Genomic DNA, 21,702 nt, shown 5'->3' on the forward strand with positions numbered 1-21,702 from the left:
TGTTATATTTTAGCCTTTTAACATGCAAGTAAACTTAATGGGATAAATGAGGAATTATGTCGTGTTTCTTAGGAAACACGAAAAGGGAAGAACTGTCATGTAATTAATATATTCTTAGTGCTTATTTTCTGATTATATTGTTTTATGTACTTTAATAATGAAGGTTTGCAAAGCAAGGCCACTTTTGACTCACAAACTAAGTGCTCAGCCAGACTGAAAAACAGGAAGTTAGTGTAGAAATATACAAGCATATTAATAAATACAGGAAGCCAGACAGAAAAGAGGAACTTGTACCATATAAGGAGTTGTTGAAACTGTGTGACGTGTAAAGTACCAAAATAACACCTATATGAGACACATTTTTAGATTCTAATGTTAGAGATCCTGCAACTGCCGTTGGGCTGTGCAGGGCTTTCTCTTCCGGAAGATGATTGAATAAAGAATTATAAATGTTTTGACCACTATGAGTCGGGTTTTCTCTGTTCTATCATGGGGATCAAAGAATCGGGTTTTAATACCAGTCCACTGCTGCCACCTGTGGCCAAGTGCCATAGCCTACTACTAGATGAACTTGTGACACACATCTGCAGTAGAGGCTGAGTGGCTGCTCTTACACCTGGAGCATCCCAATCGACCCACAAACACGTTGAAAGATGCAAAGCCATCAATGTGGATTGTCCAGACTGAGAGACCTCTTCCCTCTGACCCCTCCCCAAACCCTCAAACCCTCCTACCCACCTCGACATACAAACTCTGTGTGGCTTCACGTGTTCTGTTGATGTTTACATGATCGAAATAACTTGAACACAAACAAACAAAGAGGAAGACGCACCGGAAGGAAACAACTACAAGTCCCAGCATCCTCTGTGTTTAGGGAGCAGTAGTAAAAGTGAAAGTATTGAGCCTCCGTTCAGAGCAGCAGGAGGAGGAAGGTGGAGCTGAGGCAGGTGAGTGTTAACATGAATATGTTTCTTCTTATGACATAAAATAATTCCACGCTGTTCGTGTCTGTGGGTGAAATGTGAGGCCGGTCGGCTCCTCTGAGCGCTGGTTTCCTGTAAGTAGAGAGGAAGTGAGTTTAGCTGAGCCTCCGTTTAGTGTGAGAGAGCAGGAGGAGAGTGAGAGCTGTGCTGAGGCAGGGTGAGTGTTAACACCGCTCTGACATTACTGTGTCTCTGTGGCAGGAACAACAGGCTCCGTCAGTGGAGGCAAAAATAATCAGACTTTGGTTTTTTTTTTCAAAGGAAACAACTTTATGTCGGAAGTTCCCGCACGCTCATTGGATAACAATGTGTCAATCTCGAGCTATTAGCCAATGAGCGTGCGGATTCACAGAAAGACCCGCCTTTATCACGGGACTTTAAAAACTACAATGGCGACAGAAACTCCGTGAGTGGAGTTCAGGGTGACGTTATGAAACTGTGACGTTTGAGCCACTTCCTGTTCTCAGTCCCAGCGTCCTGATCACCGAGGTTTCTGTTGCTCTGATATCTGATATTAATTATATTGGTAAACAGGCTGTAGCATAAACATCAGGTCTGTTCTGAAAACTGGCTTTATTTTTTCACAGTAAGGGAATATCTGTGGTCTCATATAGGTGTTATTTTGGTACTTTACACGTCACACAGTTTCAACAACTCCTTATATGGTACAAGTTCCTCTTTTCTTTCTGGCTTCCTGTATTTATTAATATGCTTGTATATTTCTACACTAACTTCCTGTTTTTCAGTCTGGCTGAGCACTTAGTTTGTGAGTCAAAAGTGGCCTTGCTTTACAAAACTTCATTATTAAAGTACATAAAACAATATAATCAGAAAATAAGCACTAAGAATATATTAATTACATGACAGTTCTCCCCTTTTCGTGTTTCCTAAGAAACACACATAATTCCTAATTTATCCCATTAAGTTTACCTGCATGTTAAAAGGCTAAAATATAACAAAAGAGATTATGCTAAACAAAATGAAACCTTTCAATTGCCCAACCCTATCTGTCCCCTCAACAGGTTGTATGTTTTCAATGTTTACTTATTATTTTGTCATAATTACTTCTATCCACAACAAATAAATCAAGCTCTAAGACAGCACCTGTGAAATGTGAAATGTCCTAAATCTACTTCCTACACCCCCTTGTTTTACCCAGAATCCCAGTTTAAACCCACTTCTGACTTCCCTCAGAGCTCACTGTAAACTCCAAAAAGGTACAATTAGCTTTTCTGGTAAAAGGTCCTAGATTATTTTGTCAATCTTTGGAAAACATACTCTATAGAGTTTCATCTTTAAAACTTAGTCCTGGTTTCTTCACCCGCTTTAACAGGTTGAGCATATCCGTCCTGAACAGTGTGTTTGGGCAATTTACATAACATAGAAATCCTACAACTATTCCTAAAGTCCCTCTCATTACTCTTCATTACTTTTCAGAATCAGAATCAGAATCAGAATCCGAATACTTTATTGATCCCTGGGGGAAATTATTTTTTGTTACAGTGCTCCATCCATACACGGAAGAACTGACATTATTTAACTGTTGATTTATATAGATTCAGTGGAGGAGTAATGTCAGTTTAATTCTTTACCTACTGTCAATGCAGTGAAATTAGACATGTTGTTTTGAAAGGTTACTGGTGGATGCCAGCAACCATCTTGGAAGAGAACAATACAATCTGTTATAAGGCCTCCATTTGAAAATTGTGTATTTGATACTAGAATATAATAGCAAAATGTAATTTGAAGATAACATGTAGTATTTAAGTGACCAAGTAGTATTGGGTAAAAGTTATTGAATCGTGTTGGGATAAAGTGAGAAAATTGTGAAGGATTAAAATATTCCAAGAGCTCAAATTACTTCATCAAAACATGTTTAAGTCACATTTTATCAACACAAATTGCACAGGTTTATTTAACATGAATAAATTGTGTTAATTTAACTCAATTGTTTAAGTTGCTGCCGAAGCAAAACATCTGTGTGCAACAAATGTCCACCATTGAATTAAGTAAATCCAACAACATATTTTTTTCAGTGTAGCATAAACATCAAACACAGCTGAAGCAGTTTTTGGATGGTTGGCTTCAAATGATCTGTCGGTTTGAAAAGTAAAAACAATTTAAAAATAGGTGAAGCTGATGCAGGGTGAGTGTTAACACCAGGACTTTAGAGGGAAGAAGAGTCACAGCTCAGCATGTTGTTGACAGGTTGTTGTTCAATCTGGGGAAGACATCTGAATCATTGCAAGGGGAATGGCTTTCACAACTTTAATGAATTTACTCTGAGTACATGATATGCCATAATTATCTATGAATTTGTTATATGTTAACACATTTCCGTCATTGTCTAAAAGGTGTAAAACCGTCCAAATGCCATGATCCATCCAATCCTTATAAAAGATGGATTTTCTTTCATCGTATACATCTGTTGTTCCAAATCGAATTTGTATGTGGAGGAAAAAAATATGCTAATATCTTTTTCCAGTACTGGAGAACCTGTTTGTGAAAATTGGATAATTTAATTTGGAAATTTCAAAGTCGCACTTTAAACGAAATTCAGAGCTTCTTGAAAATTATTTTGGGGAAATAAAACCAAAATACCGTTTGAATCATTGTTTCATTGTCGTTGCCAACATTTCATTACTAATGATTTCGCTAATAGTTTTGAAGAAAAACTCTTTTATTTCTTTCCAGAAGAATTTATAAAAGATTGCAGTCAAGCCATCCTGACCAGGAGCTTTGTCCATTTTCAGTTTGTTTAAGGCTTGATCCCAGTCATCCAGTGATATATCAGAATCACAAATTTCTCTGAATACAGAATTGATTTTTGGAATATAAGATTCAATCTGATCAAAACAAGTTAATGAATCAGTGATTAAATATTTCGAGGAGTATAAATTTGAGTAAAATTTATGTTTTTCTTCCGCTATAGTCTTATGATTTGTGCATTCCTCCCGATTTACGATTATTGTATTAATAGATTTCTTTTCTTGCCTCCGTTTCTCCAAATTGTAGAAATATGAAGCACTTTTTCAGCTTCTTCTATCCATTTTGCACGAGCTCTAATGTAAGCTCCATGAGCCTTTTTCTTGTATAGATTATCTAATTGAGCCTGTAAAGACAACAGGGATTTCTTATCGGCCTCTGACATAAAATGTCTATTACAATAGTTATTTATATTGTAAAGTAATTTACTTTCAAATTCCTTCTATTGTCTACTTTTCAGTTTACTAAACGTAATAGAAAATTCTCTAACTTTAAATTAAAAAAAATTCCCATCTATGTATGTAATTGCCAATTGTTACATTGTTGTAAATGTTATGGAGGAGCTCTTTAACTATCTTAACATACCCATCATCAATTAATAGATCTGCATTAAATTTCCAGTAATCTTTTTTAAACTGCGTTTTATTTTCAGGGTTTAGTTTAAAAGTAATAATACTGTGATCTGTCAACGGGGCTGCTGAGATGGAAACGTGAAGATGCCAACAGACTTAATAAACGGATCCGTAAGGCCAGCAATGTTGTGGGGATGGAGCTGGACTCCCTCAAGGTGGTGTCGGAGAGGCGGATGCTGTCCAAGAGAAAGACAATGTTGGATAACACCTCCCACCCACTCCATGACATGTTGGTCAGTCACAGGAGCTCGTTCAGTGAGAGACTGAGATTACCGAAAAGCACCACTGAACGACACAGGAAATCATTCCTGCCTGTGGCCATCTCCCTGTACAACGCATCCACTTAACACACTGTTTGCTGCTACAACTACACATGTTTCTTTTCCAAATATTTATTTATAAGTGACTTATGTATGTATGTATGTATATATATGTATATATTGTACTATTCTTAGTTAGCGTATTGTCTGTCTTGTCTTAATGTTGGTTTAAAATGGAGCACTGTAACAAAAAATAATTTCCCCCAGGGATCAATAAAGTATTCTGATTCTGATTCTGATTCTGATTCTGATTCTGAAACATCTATATAGTAAAGTCGACCCAACCACAGTATGGAATGCCAGGAGTGCCATAATGAATTAATTAAATGCACCATTAAATAATAAATTAAATGTGACAATAATAATTTTAAATTTGAAATAATTAATTAAATAAATAATTTTTGACACATTTAATTAATTATTTATTTATTTCACGTTTTAATTAATTATTGGCACATTTAAATAATTATTTAATGGTGTATTTAATTAATTCATTTTGGCACAGTTGACTCCTTCAGGTCTCACCATAAATTTATTTTATCTGTCAACCTCACCCATCAAACCCAGGGGGCAGGGTTAACGCTGATCGAGTCAGAACCATTGCTTTGGCCTGGTGGCCATTGTCTTTAGAAGGCGTTACTGCACACCAACAACTGCCATGTGGAAACTAACAGAACTGAACTTTGAAAAACCCTGTTTGTGTCTCACCAAATACCGTTTTAATATTTTTTAGCCGAGAATGTAGCGGTTTAATCTTCAGATGTCTGTGAGCTGAGAAGGACGTGAAGCGAGCAGTTTATCCCAGAGCTGAAGCTGCTCTGTGTGCAGAGATGAGCTCAGATTCCTGCTGTGATTGATCAACAGTCACAGAAATGTAGACTTGTAGTTATTACTGCAGTATGGTGATAGCAGATGCTGATAAACATGTATTATGAGGATGGATGATCAAGTTTCTCACTCTCTCCTTTAAATCTCAGTTTTTTTCTTCTTCACAGTTTATCTGTTAATTTATTAATGAATAACACTGAAAGAGTTTCTGTTATATTTCCCCTTGAACATCAGCTTATTAGGGCGGCATTAGGAAATAGCCCACCTCCAAAGAATGAATAAATGAATGATGATAATAATAAAACGATTAAAAAGCAGAGCTCAGAGTGGTAGAATGGTCAAACATGGATCCACGGGTGGTTCAACTGCATTTGGTGACGTGACTAAAGCAAATCTTTCAAATAATCCCACCATCAACGGGATGTTGTCTCCTTTACTACGGTTACTTTACTTGGTCACCATGTGAATTTCTTTGAAATGAACCAAATTCTTTTATTTGTTGGTTGTTGCATATTTAACCTCTACAGTCAGGAAAGGAGGAGATGAGGCCTCAACAATGTTGGGTTGTAGCTGTGGTTCAGGTTAGAGTGAGTGTCCATGGAATAAATGTAAGTCAGTGAACTGGAAACATGACTGTGTTCAAACTTTGTTTTCCTTTTTATAATGAGTCTAATCAAAGGTGGACAGAAGTATCTCCACTGTGACTTTTCTGTGTCACCATCAGAGCTTCTGCACAGTGTTTCTGGGGCAGATAACATTGCAGCATTATGGAGACAAAAAGAAAAGCGTCTGGATTTCTTTAAGTTTAACTTAAAGAAATCCAGACGCTTTTCTTGGACTGTTGGTTTCAGTGTTGAGTCTCATTCACACACTCCCTCAGACTCTTCACACACACTGATTTGCTGACATAAACACACTCCTGTGTGCTTTCTTGGCTTCACACACACACTGAGGACCATCTACAGACTGTGAGCTCCGTCTTCTTTGTCTTTGGAGCCGAACTCTGACAAAGTTAGGAACAAAACTTTCTCCAGCGTGTGAACTTTCCTCCTAGACTCAGTCTGAGCAGTCAGACCACATATTTCTAAAGCAGCACATGAAGGTGTGGCTCACACACACACAGGTGAAGGAAACAGCTGCAGTATTAAAAACTGCTTCACTGTCTACAAATACATGAACTGAATGTTTCTTTCAGGCTGTAAAAACCTTACTTATCCTCCATTACAGTCCTGCATTCAGAGCATTACTTCTGTTATATTAGTACATGTATTTTATTCTGATGAACACATGAAACTCTGAGCTGGATTGAATCCATTGAATCAGAGTCCAGGACTCAGACTAAACACACTGAATGTGTCCTGAGCTCGGCCGCTATTCCACAGTAACTGCTGTCAGAGTCACTGTTACTGAGTTAGCTTAGCTAGCAGAGCAGCTAGCAGTTAGAGTATGAACTCTGTAAGCAGTCAGCTCGGTCCTGGACATGGTTACTGACATAAAGCTGCTCTCTGCAGCCATGTTTGACCTGCTGCTTTGTAGGACTACAGTAATGGAGGATTTGGAGGCTGAACTGGGCTCTGTGACACTTTTTGTAGTGAACTGATGAAAGCTGCGTCTCAGATGGATGTTAGTCCAACACATCAGACACGACCTCTGCAGCTCTCAGTTGATGTGCACATGAATGATTTGTGTTTCCTCTGCAGGTGAAGGTAGAAAGTGTGTGTGAGCTGATGTGAATTGAGCAGCATGGATCAGTGTGAGGACAGAGAGGAGGGAGTCCCTCCCTCTAAAAGCACTCTGTGTGGGGAACATGAGAGCCAGACCAAAGCTCAGAGGTGAGATGACCATCTCTAACTGTCCATGACTCTTCTCCATGTCACAGCTCAGCACTCACATCACTGCTCCATCATTATTCACAGGAACCAGCCTGGACCTCCACCCAGAAGTGTGTCCTCTAAGAGCAAACGGGTGAAGCATTTCTTTCGTAATTTAAGGCGAAAAAAGTCATCTGACGAAAAGTACGTTCATGTCAGTATTAAAATGTTTGAAATTTTAATCAGCTTTTTACTATTTAATGATTTAACCCTTGTATGGTGTTCGGGTCTGTGAGACCCGTTTTCAGCTTTTTTTCAAAAGAAAAATTAAACAATTAATTATTTTTTCAACCTGAAATTCATTGGCTTTGGCTTATTTTCTGTGAAGAACATAAATCCAGACTAATTTTCAATGACCTCATACTGTACCTCCCCCCACGCATTTACATTACATACAAGGTGTTCGGGTCCACTGGACCCAGGTCTAATAAAAGTGTTGAAAGTGTAGGTCCTGTGTTCCCACACTCTGTCTTCCTCCTTTCTGGTGCTGCTGATAGTGTTTTCTTCCCCTCCTGCTCCCGCACAAAGTTGCAACATTGTTGAAAATTCAACTATCAACACCATCTGCTCTGACATTCCCACACATTTTACCCTCTTTCTTGAGGGATCCAAATTTTATTTTCTCATACCCTGTCCCACCTGCAAATTAGGGGCATAATACTATAAATAAGACTTTGCCAGTATGGTTCTTTATCACAACTGATCAAGATGGCAAAAGATTATCTGCTGTGAGGGCCATCCAGTTGATTTTGGAAGAGAGAGGGGCTTCGGATGATGATGTTGACAAAGAGGTTTCAGAATATTTCACATTTCTGAAAATTCAGAGTCTGACAGTGACTTTGAAGAAGAGGATGCGGTTGAGCACCATTTAGTAACAAAACAAAGACGAGTACCCCATCTGCAGCCAGCTCCAGGACCAGAACAAGCCCACCAGACAGCAAGTGAAGAAATATGGATGTCAATAACTGGTGAAATTGAATGGTCTTCTTGCCCAAGAAATGAGCCACCCTGCAGAGCTGTTACTGTGATAAGCCAGGGCCAACACGGCTGACAGTTACTCATGTGCAGGACATCAAGTCTTCATTTGAGCTTTTCATCCCAGATTCCATCCAGAAAATTATTCTGCATTGCAGTAATCTAGAAGGAAGGTGTGTTTTTGGAGAGAGATGGAAGGAGACCAAATTCATCTAAGAACCCCAAAGGCCTACTTTGGGGTTTGAAATGAACTGAATAGCATTTAGAAGATAAAATGCCTGTGTTCTCATGAATATCCCCAATATTTGAATCTGTAACAGGTTCTTAGCCATGCAGGAGTTTTCAGGTCCAAAGTGGAATCGACAGAATCCCTGTGGGATGCAGAAACCGGCAAGAACCTTTGCGTGCATCAGTGTCTCTGGAAAACTCACAAAATTTCCAGGATTATCCGTTTTGATAACCGAGACGACAGACCAGCTCGACGGCAGAGAGACAAGCTAGCTGCCATCAGGACAGTGTGGGATAAGTGGGTGCACCACCTCCCCCTGTTTTGCAGCCCTGGGCCTAATGTCACCATTGATGAGCAGCTGATCCCATTTAGTTGTGAAACATATTGCTTCACATGTAAATGTGTTGTGTCTTTCCACTCACTCCACTTGATTATAACTGATTAATTTTTTTTCTAACATTTTAGAAAAAAATTTAAAAAAAAACGAGAAGCACATTAATTCATAAATGTGATCTAACAAAGGTAAAGGGAAAAAATTAACCATGTTTGCTGTCAATAGGGCTTGTAATTGGGATGAAGTAAACATCTGTTGAGTAATTTAACATAAAATTGTTTGATAGTGTTAATTTGGAAGGCCAAGGCTCTAGCGGGTCCACTAGACCCATGAACACTGGCTGAGTAACAAAAATATGAACACCACACAAGGGTTAGATAATAAACTATTTACATACTGTCATGGTCCTGGGCCATGTGGGCCCAGTATTCTTAGTTCCTTGTATTTTTGTATTTTGTTCCTTGCTTAGGCCATGTTTTCTGAGTTGCCCTGTTGTGTTGTTCCCTAAGTGTTTTCCCTTCATGGCTTTTACCCCCTGTGTGCCCCTCTGTGTATCTGTGAGCCCTCGTCTCTCCTTATGTTTTATTCCATGTTTCCCCTGCCCATTATGTCTAAGTTCTCCCCGTGCTCTCTCTCCCCCCTGTGTGCCCTCTATGTATTTATGAGCCCTCGTCTCCCTTTGTGGTTGTTTCATGTTTCCCCAGCCCGTTATGTCTGTGTTTTCCCCGTGCTCTCTCTCCTCCTGTCTGAACCTCTGTGCACTTCCTGTTTACTTTGTGACTCTCACGCCTGTACATGTCATGTTCAGTTCACCCCGCCCTGTCTCGTTATGATTATCAGTGTCACCTGTGTTCCCCGTGTGTTCCCACTTTCCTCGTTTACCCTCTGTGTATTTCTGTCTGAGTCTCCCTCTGTTCGGCGTCGCGTTCTCCCTCATGTTGTGTGTTATTCTCCCCGTGGTTCGGTTCCTTGTACATCTCATGCTTTAGTTTTCCCAGTTTAGTTTATTTTGTATTGCTTCTCGTGGCCAGCAATAAAGCTGTGTTTTTTGAGTTTATCCCCGTGTCTGTGAATCTGCATCTTGGGTCCTTCTCCTGCCTGCCACACAACGAATCATGACACATACTCTATTTATACTTTTTATGTAATGTATTGGACACATTGTATGTGACACATATTTCATGTTCACTTACTTTTAGCGTCAATGAGAAACAGTCCAGCTCTGTGTCCTTAAAGAGTGACCGGTCAAATCACCGAGACATTGGTTTTAAATCCCAGCCTGTGTCCGCTGCAGAGAGGTGAGCTGTTAGTAACAAGAACTCTCTGATTTCAATGATTTTGATGTTTCCTGGTTTCTAATATGCATCTCTGTAGCAGAGCAGTGTCTCCAAGGACACACAGGCTCAGCTGTAACTGTCACTTTATCTGGTTTAAGACACATTTGGACACAATTGTCTGTTTTTAACTATGTATTTTAATCAGAGGTGTAAATCTAGACCTCACACATCTGGATCCTAAACTATGATAGAAACAGCTGCTAGCAGTGGGTAGTTTGACTTTGATACGCTGCTCTAGAAAGCAAACAAAGGTTTGTGAAGCTCCTCTTCAGAAAAGTGTTTAGAGAGCAGCTGCTGTATTAGACAAAGGCTCGTCGTGTGAGCCCAGATGTGTGTAACAGCTGGATGAAGGAGAACCATCACAGTCACGTCTCCATCCCGCCTTTATTAATGAACTTCCTGTTGCTTGCAGATTACAGGAACACAAAGTGTTTGTGCCACGTGATGCTGCAGGATTTGTTAACGTGTCCATGATGGTAACATCTCCTCGTCTAACTGCAAACACATGAGCGCTCCTAACGGCAGCTATCACAGCCACACAGGCAGACTGTGTCTCACTGTTGCATTCAGGGACCTTTGTTTTCCTGTAAAAAGCTGAACTCTAATCTAAGAGGACTGTTACTGACAGGAAACAGCTGCATTATCTGCAGTCTGTGTGATCACAGCTGCTTCAATCACTTCATCAGAGAATTGATCATTGAATAAAACATGTTTGTGTCTGCAGAGGTCAGAGGTCACAGTCTGCAGGATCCAGCTGTCCGTCTGTGAGGAGTGACTGGTCCATACTTCAACCTCCAAACTTCAGTGGTGAACCTGGACCAACGAGGTCAGAGACCTGTGATGACTCCTTTACATGTTTGTGTTTTCCTCCATAAATATAACCAAAAATTCATTAAAAAGATAAAAATCTTAGACTTTGTCCTGTAGCGCTGTGTGGCAGGCAGGATTGGACCCAAACACAACAGGATGGAGTCAAAGAGGCAGCTTTATTTCAGCGGTGAACATGCAAACAGCAGAAATAAGAAAACATAACTGTAGGTTTGCACTGAATGAAGCCTCAGCTCGACGCTCCACTTTGTCCCTCTTTTCCTTCTCCAAACAGCCACATCAGGAGTCTTTGATGGAGTTTTAAAATATTTAATTACAAATGTCCAAAGATGGGTTCAGGATACCTGAATCCACAATTATTAAAGCTAAAATAGTTCACAGGGTTTGGACTTTGTTAGGTGACGAGAGAACATCAAAGTGTTTTTTATCTTTAAACAGTATTTTTGTCACTTCAGTTGCTCTCACAGCCCTGTTTGTTATTTTACCAGAGCTCTTATGCTTCACTCAGTGCTCCCACCAAACACCTTGGAGGACACATTAGTGTGATTTAGATTTCATTGGTGTAAACACCAGTCACACAAGCTAACCCATGGAGGCAGCAGCAGGCTTTGTGTTTGGTAAAGTCTGCTGGCTTAAACTAAGAGAGTTTAGTTTGTTAGCATAAAGTGCTGTCAGCTAAAGCCCCGAATGCACTTTGAATACAGACGAACTGAGTGTAAGAAACTCCATTCCGGGTTTCTCTGAGGCGTGGGCTTTCATCATCAGAGTTCATCCTTTAACCTATAACAATTAAAATATTCTCAAGTATGATCAACGGTTAATTACGGCACCAGCCAGAGTACCGGGAGCAGTTTGGAAGAACAAGAAGACGCGGAGACTGTTCTAGATTGTCATCCCAAACTAACTCAAAGTTTATTCTTTTGTGCAGGGTTTTTGTAGGCAGAAGGGTTCGTGTGTCAACAAGTTTCAAGTTACAACCATATAAGGAAGTTCCCCCTAGCTCTGAAAGGGGCCTTCTATAATCTCAAGATACCTTTGACAGGTCCGTTAAACACTAGACAGTTAGAATCCTTTAGTGATATAAGTTTGCACATGGTAGAATACTGCATGTAGTTATTTGCATTAGGAAATGTTTAACCATGTACTGTATACCTAGAGGCATATAATCAATTGTGTGTGATCTTTAGCAGGCTGCAAGCTTGGTGTGCACTCCAGGAATGCACCCCCAACTCTCCAACTTTCTGAAAGTATCAGGATATTTGAGTGATAAGAAAAAGTGGATCATGCAACAATGTCCCTCAGCACACAAAACAATCAAAGCAGAATAAATATAATGTTTTAGATCAAACACTTACAGGGACCTGAAGAGAGAGAACCAACAAAATGTCATGGCTAACAGAGGAACTCAAGCACAGACTGCGTTCTGACAAACAAAAAGGTGACAGTTTATTTACCAAAGGGGTGAACCACAGTGCTCTATATATGTACAGTGAGTTGGGGAGGGGGTCCAGGGCTCAAGGGAAAAGAGGGAAGGGAGTCCACTCTCACTCCTCTTCAGTCACTCTTGCCCTGCTCTCCACTCACACAGCCACACATGGGAGTCAGAGGTAAGCGTCTGTAACCAGGTCCGGGGAAATATTTACTCAAAGTATACACAAAGTTAACCCAGCTGGTGAATTTAGAGATAGATTTCTTAGCAAGGAGCCGAGATTATGAACACAGGAGGGTCAATGTCCCAGCGACAAACTGCTCCATGCCGCAGCGTTAAATGGTTACCGGTAAGCCCAGGTGAGTCAGCAACAGGTGGTGTAATCATCATAACTGTGTGGACCAAGAGCGAGAGGCCATTACAAGCTCCACCCAGGCAGGCAAAACGCTAACAGGAGAGAGCAAAACATAAAACCTGAAAAGCCATCATGAGCCAGCCAGAGATACACAGAGTTTATACTAGAAGAGAAACCTGCTCATCTTCATCATGTTTGTTTAAATAGAGAAAATCAGAAGTCTCTGTGTGTCAGACCAGCTAAAATATCTTACAACTAACAGAAGTGAAATACATTAATAATTAAGTGATGGATCTTCATATGGGTAAATGATTATAATAGCTTTGCTTTAATATAATTGCACTAAAAGCTCCCCAAAAGGCATAACGACTTTAAATATTAACAATGATACGTTTATAGAAACATGCTGTTGTCAAGACCTAGAATTGTTAATGCTACTATGGTTTGCTGAAACATACCACAGATAACCCGGGCACTTAGCATATCATATGCTGGTGCCTGGGTTTCCAGCCATGAATATTAAGAGTAAAGGTTGATACAGAAAACAATGAGCAGGGAGCTGGTCAGTTTATATTTTATATACTATGCACATGTCTGGCAACAAAACACAGAAATTTATATTGCAATTTACTGGTAGGCAGGTTTACACCACTTATGATTCAATCAAAAATATAACATTTGTAAATGCAGTTTAATGTATGGCCTTTTAAAAGGATTGACATGTGTTTCATAACTGATTGATAATATCACAATATTCAGCTTTTTCAAGTAATATATAAACATTTCTGTTTAATGGTAGTGTGAATGTAGAAAAACATTTTTCATTTAATGCAGTGCAGAAATACCTGCATAAAAGGTACCTGTAAGACATGGCACCTACTATCAAATCACGTTATCAAGATAAAGAGAAATATTTTGTATTTATTTGTACATTTACACACTGAAGTTCCTTAAATACTTTGCAGTATTTCTTCTCTTAACCTAATGTACAGATCCGCAGCACCAAGTGGATCTCCTGGGGCATCCCATTCATTTTCTACCATAAGCAGACAACACAGTTCAAAGACTGTTTCATCACAGGGGTGTTGACCTTTTGGGCTACACTCTTCCATACACAAAGTGATATCCTCCATAGAAATAGGCTTCAGTCTATCCTCAGCACTGTGCAGCTCTGGAAATGAGTACATTACTACTGGTCGACCCGATGCTGCACTACCACTTGGCCGGATTTTTGTGCGAGTTCCATGTGTTCACAACTTCATCAAGTTCATCCTACATGAAAAACAACACAATATAAGTACCGGTATATGAAACAGACCATGTACCAGTAGATTTAGCCAAAGTTGAGGCTTATTAACTCATTAATCAACAGACATAGAAACTGACCTCTAATTAATGTAAAACCAAGCAGCAACAACAAAAGAGCACTTTCACTAAACAGCACATGGACACAGAATGGTGCTGCATGATTCTGCTGTTGAATAGATAGCCCAACACTTTATACTCAGTGTGCAATGATTCTACAATAAATTTTCAATAGAGAATTAACCAAATGATAGGATTGCTTTCTGAAACCGTGCCCAAAGGACCACTAGGTAACAGACTCCATAGTAATTTAAACCATGTGGCAATAAAAAAAAAAAATGCTCCATGCACCTGTGCTGAGAAAGGTGCAGTTACTTCCACTGATAACATGAATACAATTCCATCAAAGTATTAAAATGGAATCCCAAAAAGTTGATTCTGTTCATCTGGATGTAGCGTTTTCAGTGTGAGAAATGTTCTGTCAAAAAACATTCCTTACCTGGCTGATTGAGCATGCATCAAGACATATTAAAATGGAAATAAAATTCATATTTAATTTAAAGAAAAAAAATGTTCTAACCATATTTATATTTTCTATTTATGCAGCTAAGACATTACATAGCATGAGCACATGCTTTTACCTGAATAAGATTGAGAAAGCAGAATTGGATAAGACTTTTGTCCAAAAAATCCCCTGTGAAGTGGCCATCATCCTGAAAAGTTTGAAATAAATTCATCCAAAATTGTGCACTCTGTTTGCGTAGGGTAGCCCACCATCCTTCTATACGTTGGTTGGCCGTACTTCTTCCGTAAAGGAAACTTTTCTCACCTGCAAAACTGTCTGTGTGGTTTCTCCGTAAAAACATCTGCATTTGTTCGACACAACCATTTTCGGTACCTCGGTCAGCACGTAACCTTTCTGGACATCCGCTGATGCATGAAACTGTTTTCAGAAAATAACTTGCAATCAATTTAGGGTCACTGTTTGTAGTATAAGCCTCCATCCATAAAACATAGCGGCTAAAACCATCTCTGCAGGACCTGTACACCTCCAGGACATTGCGGCGTGCAGCTCGGATCTCAGCTGACCCTTCTCACCCTGGACACAGTCTGTTTGACCTGCTCCCCTCAGGCAGGAGGCTCCGGTCCATTCGCACCAGAACCTCTCGCCATAAGAACAGTTTCTTCCCCTCTGCTGTTGGACACATGAACAATAACCATATGACTGTTCCCACCACTAACACATGACCCTACGCTGTGTTCACTGCATCATTCCATGTTTGGCACTGATCACCACCTGCACTCATGTATATATCTTTCTACGTAGCACTCTTAATTCTTATTCTCATGTATATATCTCATGTATATCTCATGCACATATCTTTCTACGTAGCACTTTTAATTCTTATCCCTACTTTTATTTTTTCATGTCTATTTAAGTGCTATTTATGACACTATGTTTGCACTGAAGCACCGCAGCAATTTCCTAATTTGTAAACCTGCTCAACATTTGGCAATAAACCCCTTTCTGATTCTGATTCTGATTCTGATTCTATGCAGCCACTGATAGCAATACCATATGGTTTCAACTTGTCATAGCCATCCATGTGCCAGAGAGCATTTGGCCCTCTGCAGCTGTACTGTCGTCTTCTCAACCGTCGAGCTCGTCTCAGTTCCACACCTTGAGGGTCAAGCAATTTGATTATGCATCTTACAGTATCTTGTGACACCACAAATCCATGTTGAATTGCACGTAGATGTAGCCAACGATAACCTTGCATCTGTCCATTTGTCATGATCTCTTGTTGGACAAAGGCTAGCACTTCCTCCAAGTTTGATTGATTCTTCCTTCTAAAAAGCCCAAGTCTTTTACAAATTTTCTTTAGAGTTCGAACACTTATAATTGTCTGATGACTATGTGCTAAAATTGAAAGTATTTCTTTGTTACTGAAAGAAAGTCTGAAATACAGTCTTATTAAGTCATCCAAATCTGACATGTCAGCCACTGTTTCTCTCACTTTGAGAGGTGAACTTTTTGCAGAAGTCCTAGTTTTCTTTTTGACAGTGGTTGCTTGCTTTTGCAGAAATTGAAGACGGCAATTTGGTCTCCGTACGAGGGAATGTAGTTTGCCAAAGTTGCGTCATCCATCAGCGCTATGACGTCACAGTCAATCTGCACACAGGAAGAAAGAAAAGACAGTCATTTTCTGCAACATTTACACTGCAAAGCAATATTACAGTTAAGCCTCTTAGGTCACCGCTAATGCCAGTAGGAGAGTATTGACTGTAGTTATCAGAAAAGCTATCTATTTTATGCAGGGCGAAACACAATAATGAAAGAAGCAAACTAAGGCATAGCCTTTCAGTAAATAATAAATCCTCTTCTGTATTTAAAAAAAAGCGGGACTTGATTGGTTATGATGTAGGTAGTACGTCTTCTAAGGATGTTCTACGACACTGTGGTGGCGTCTGCTGTCTTTTATGTTGTGGTGTGCTGGAGTGGTGGAATGGCAGAGAGGGACAGGGGGAAACTTAACAAACTGGTCGGGAGGGCCAGCTTTAGCGGTCTGCTAAAGTCCACTGAGCAGACTGGGGAGGAGAGGATGTTGTCTAAGCTAACATCCACCATGGACAACACCTCCACGCTCTCTGCATGAGACTGTACGACCACTGAGCAGCTCGATCAGCAGTAGACTTTTGTGTACACGCTTGTGTACATAGCTCTGTACATTTTTATCTGTACATATGAATGTTACTTATGTATGTAAGACTATAACGCAGAGTCATAAATACACAGTCCATTTAGTCATTTAAGCAAAGGTATTACACATAGAACACAAAGTAACATTGTAAATCAGTCTTTGGCACAATATCGGGATTATTTCGTTATTTATTTTTGTGTTTATGCGAACAATATGCCTGATTTGCGACTTTCTGCACTTCTATTGGTTGTGCGAACAAACGTCACGTCACTCCGAGGTCAAAGTTCAACCCGGCAGCGCTCCTCAGCCAGCACTTTTATATATAGGAGAAAGATGATGTCATTCTGACATTATAAACAGTTTGCTCATTTCTTCCGACACTGTACCACTAACGTATACACAGTTACATGCACTACATTAGTTTGTGTTAGCTAACATGTTGTGAGGGGATCGTCAGTCGGCCACCGTCAGAACAACAACCGGGGCTGTGTCGGTGGCTGTGTATGAACGCCACCCATTTTTCTGAGTGAAATATCCGCATAAACATTCATTACAGCTTCTCTCCTCCGCTGTACTAAGTGTAACTTACTTTATTCTCAGAATTCTGAGATTAAAGTCAGAATTCTGAGAAAAAAGTCAGAATTCTGAGAATAAAGTCAGAATTCTGAGATTAAAGTCAGAATTCTTTTTTTTTTTTTCCTGTGGCCCTAATCCTCTTCCGTAGAAACCTGCTCATCTTCATCATGTTTGTTTAAATAGAGAAAATCAGAAGTCTCTGTGTGTCAGACCACGGCTCTACACGGACACTTCTAAGCTGCTTCAGAGTGAACTGACCCAGATAATCTGCACACAGAGGCTGTAAAACAGTGAAAGTCATAACTGTCTCTCTGATGGAAAGCTTTTATTGTGAAGTCAGGAAGTCTGCTGGAAGTGTTGAGTTTGTATTCATCACTCAGTGTTTAATGAGACAGGCAGACAGGAAGAGCAGCTCATTAGTGTTGATGAAATCAAAGGAACTGTGAGGAACTGCAGTTTGGTCACATCTGGATGTTTTTCACTGACAGTAAATGTTTTTAGTGATAAAGAAATGTGTTCACAGAGAGAGGAAGAGGAGTGGTGTTTGTGAGGAGGAGCAGCTGTCCTGCTGTGCTTTGTGTCAGGACGTCCTGAAGGATCCAGTCTCTACCAGCTGTGGACACTGGTTCTGCAGACAGTGCATCTCCTCATACTGGGACCAGTCTGCTTCATCAGGAGACTCCTCCTGTCCCCAGTGTGGAGAAAGATCCAGAAGCAGAGCTGGACTGCAGACAGCAGATGTTGATCTGCAGGAGGTTTTAGATGAACATAAGATGAGTCTGAGGAGGAGATGTGAACGTGTGACTGAAGGAAGTGATGAAACAGGAAGTAGAACCCTCCTCAACAGGATCTACACTGAGCTCTACATCACAGAGGGACAGAGTGAAGAGGTTCATACCCAACATGAGGTGAGGCAGCTGGAGACAGCTTCCAAGATGGACGCCCTCCATGACGCTCCAATCAGGTGCCAGGCCATCTTTAAAGCCTTACCTGACCAACAGAGACCCATCAGAGTGGTTCTGACCAACGGCGTGGCTGGTGTTGGAAAAACCTTCTCAGTGCAGAAGTTCACTCTGGACTGGGCAGAGGGCTTGGAGAACCAACATGTCAGTGTGGTGGTTCTGCTTTCATTCAGGGAGCTGAACCTGATCAGAGATGAGCAGTACAGTCTTCTGGAGCTGCTCCATGTTTTCCATCCAACATTACAGAAGGTCACAGCAGAGAAGCTGGCTGTCTCTCAGCTTTTGTTCATCTTTGATGGCCTGGATGAAAGCAGACTTTCATTGGATTTCACCAACAGGAAGCTGCTGTCTGATGTCACACAGAAGTCATCAGTCAGCCAGCTGCTGACAAACCTCATCCAGGGGAATCTGCTTCCCTCGTCTCTCGTCTGGATAACTTCCCGACCCGCAGCAGCCAATCAGATCCCTCCTACATGTGTTGACAGGCTAACAGAAGTACGAGGCTTCACTGACGCCCAGAAGGAGGAGTACTTCAGGAGGAGATTCAGTGATGAAGAGCTCCCACATGAAGACATCCAGGAGCCTCCACATCATGTGTAGTATCCCAGTCTTCTGCTGGATCACTGCTACAGTTCTGGAGCACATGTTGACTACAGAGCAGAGAGGAGAGCTGCCCAAGACCCTGACTGACATGTACTCACACTTCCTGCTGGTTCAGACAAAGAGGAAGAAGAACAAGTACCATGAGGGACATGAGACGAGTCCACAGGAGCTGACGGAGGCTGACAGGGAAGTTCTTCTGAAGCTGGGGAGACTGGCGTTTGAACATCTGGAGAAAGGAAACATCATGTTCTACCAAGAAGACCTGGAGCAGTGTGGTCTAGATGTGACAGAGGCCTCGGTGTACTCCGGAGTTTGTACAGAGATCTTCAAAAGAGAGTGTGTGATCTTCCAGAAACCAGTCTACTGCTTTGTTCATCTGAGCATTCAGGAGTTTCTGGCTGCTGTCTACATGTTCCACTGTTTCACCAACAGGAAGATAGAGGTGCTGAAGATGTTTCTAAAATTAGAATCTTTAATCAAGATGATTTCCAGTGTTTTTGATAACATAGATCTCCAATCACTTGATGTATTTCTGAGGAGAGCCATGGACAAATCCCTCCAGAGTAAAAATGGCCACCTGGACCTTTTTGTTCGCTTCCTTCATGGCCTCTGTCTGGAGTCCAACCAGAGACTCTTAGTAGGTCTGCTGGGTCAGACAGAGATCAGTCCAGGAACCATCCAGAGAGTCATCAACAACCTGAAGAAGATGAATAGTGATGGAATTTCTCCTGACAGAAGCATCAACATCTTCCACTGTCTGATGGAGATGAACGACCTCTCATTATTTCAGGAGATCCAAGAGTTCCTGAAGTCAGAGAAGAAACTCTCTGAGATCCAGTGCTCAGCTTTGGCCTTCATGCTGCAGATGTCAGAGGAGGTTCTGGATGAGTTGGACCTGCTGAAGTACAACACATCAGAGCGGGGACGACAGAGACTGATTCCAGCTGTGACGAACTGCAGAAAGGCTCGGTGAGTTCAGATGTGATCATTAACATTATTGATCAGTGTAGGTTAGTAGTTTAATTTTGAAAATAAAATCAGATTGTAACCACAAAGTGTTTGTGTCCGTACTGTTAAGGTTCAATTATTGAGGAAGGAGAGTACAACATTGGTCCAGAAGATCATGGTCAAACAATTGATTTTAATGAATACACGCGTGGGAAGACCACTCTGTACGCAGACAGGGATTGATCTTCAACGTAATCAAAGCATACACAGATTTTTATAGCATCAGGGTTTGAATTAATGACGCCCCTTCATACGTCACAGACAGAATATATACATACGTCAAATCAAAACCACAATGACTTTTTAAAAGAACATTGTCTTCTATCTCGTCTGGAACACGAGCCCCACATCCTGCCAGACGCTGTTCCTCTTTCCAGAGACAAACATGACCAACAATGATTCTTTCTAACTGAGTGTGTGTGTGTGTGTGTGTGTGTGTGTGTGTGTGTGTGTGTGTATGTCGTCCTCAAATGCTCTCTCAATTCACCCATTGCACTTCTGACCTTTTACCAGAACCGAGGCTCATCCTTAGATACAATAACCTAACTGAAACTACACTTAACAAAAATATAAACGCAACACCTTTGTTACTGCTCCCATTCCCCATGGGATGGACGTAGAGACCTAAAATTCATTCCAGATACACAATATAACCATCCCTCCCAAACAGTGGTCACAAATCAGTCTAAATGTGTGGTAGTGGGCACATCTGCTATATTGAGCTAATCCATCCCACCTCACAGGTGTGCCACATCAGAATGCTGATCTGACATCATGAGTAGTGCACAGGTGTACCTCAGACTGCCCACAACAAAAGGCCACCCTGGAATGTGCAGTTTTGTCTCACAGCAAAATGCCACAGATGCCAGATAGATAGATAGATATGTACATGAGTGCAGGTGGTGATCAGTGCCAAACATGGAATGATGCAGTGAACACAGCGTAGGGTCATGTGTTAGTGGTGGGAACAGTCATATGGTTATTGTTCATGTGTTCAACAGCAGAGGGGAAGAAACTGTTCTCATGGCGAGAGGTTCTGGTGCGAATGGACCGGAGCCTCCTGCCTGAGGGGAGCAGGTCAAACAGACTGTGTCCAGGGTGAGAAGGGTCAGCTGAGATCCGAGCTGCACGCCTCAGTGTCCTGGAGGTGTAAAGGTCCTGCAGAGATGGGAGTCTGCAGCCAATCACCTTCTCAGCAGAGCGCACAACACGCTGCAGTCTCTGTTTGTCCCTGACAGTGACTCCAGCGTACCACACGGTGATGGAGGAGGTGAGGATGGACTCGATGATTGCAGTGTAGAATTGCATCATCGTCCGTGTTGGCAGGTTGAATTTCTTCAGCTGCCTCAGGAAGTACATCCTCTGCTGGGCTTTCTTAATGACGGAGGTGATGGTGGGCTCCCACTTCAGGTCCTGGGTGATGGTGGTACCCAGGAAGCGGAATGAGTCCACAGAGGTGATGGGGGTGTCAGAAAGGGAGTGCAGAATGTCAGAAGACACCTTCTTCAAGCAGTGGTACAGGAAGAAGTCTGCATCCTTCAAGAAAAACATGATTTTCATGCAGGACAATGCTCCATCACACGTGTCCAAGTACTCCACAGCGTGGCTGGCAAGAAAGGGTATAAAAGAAGTAAAACTAATGACATGGCCTCCTTGTTC

At 41.2% G+C, this 21,702-nt stretch overlaps 1 protein-coding gene, 1 long non-coding RNA gene and 1 pseudogene across 2 annotated transcripts; 2 read left to right on the forward strand and 1 right to left on the reverse strand.

Moving 5' to 3' along the window:
• The first annotated feature begins 904 nt into the window (after positions 1–904).
• LOC146672773 (NACHT, LRR and PYD domains-containing protein 3-like) lies at positions 905–19,176 on the forward strand. The gene is made up of 6 exons (XM_085389243.1): positions 905–947; positions 7,230–7,361; positions 7,446–7,544; positions 10,138–10,236; positions 11,000–11,101; positions 17,994–19,176. The coding sequence occupies exons 2-6, from the start codon at positions 7,273–7,275 to the stop codon at positions 19,030–19,032; spliced, it is 1,428 nt and encodes a 475-aa protein (XP_085245369.1). The 5' UTR covers positions 905–947; positions 7,230–7,272; the 3' UTR covers positions 19,033–19,176.
• LOC146672774 (uncharacterized) lies at positions 14,121–16,285 on the reverse strand. Its single transcript, XR_014908515.1, has 3 exons — positions 15,022–16,285; positions 14,834–14,905; positions 14,121–14,159 (listed from the first exon to the last, which is right to left on the reverse strand). It is a non-coding gene; the product is annotated as an uncharacterized LOC146672774 (long non-coding RNA).
• Positions 19,033–20,008, forward strand: LOC146672775 (protein NLRC3-like; annotated as a pseudogene).
• Positions 20,009–21,702: the final 1,694 nt, after the last annotated feature.

The sequence above is a fragment of the Rhamphochromis longiceps genome, linkage group LG3 (genome assembly GCF_057381845.1).
Source record: "Rhamphochromis longiceps isolate RC_006_pf linkage group LG3, R_longiceps_female_GT1.1, whole genome shotgun sequence".
Taxonomy (NCBI): domain Eukaryota; kingdom Metazoa; phylum Chordata; class Actinopteri; order Cichliformes; family Cichlidae; genus Rhamphochromis; species Rhamphochromis longiceps.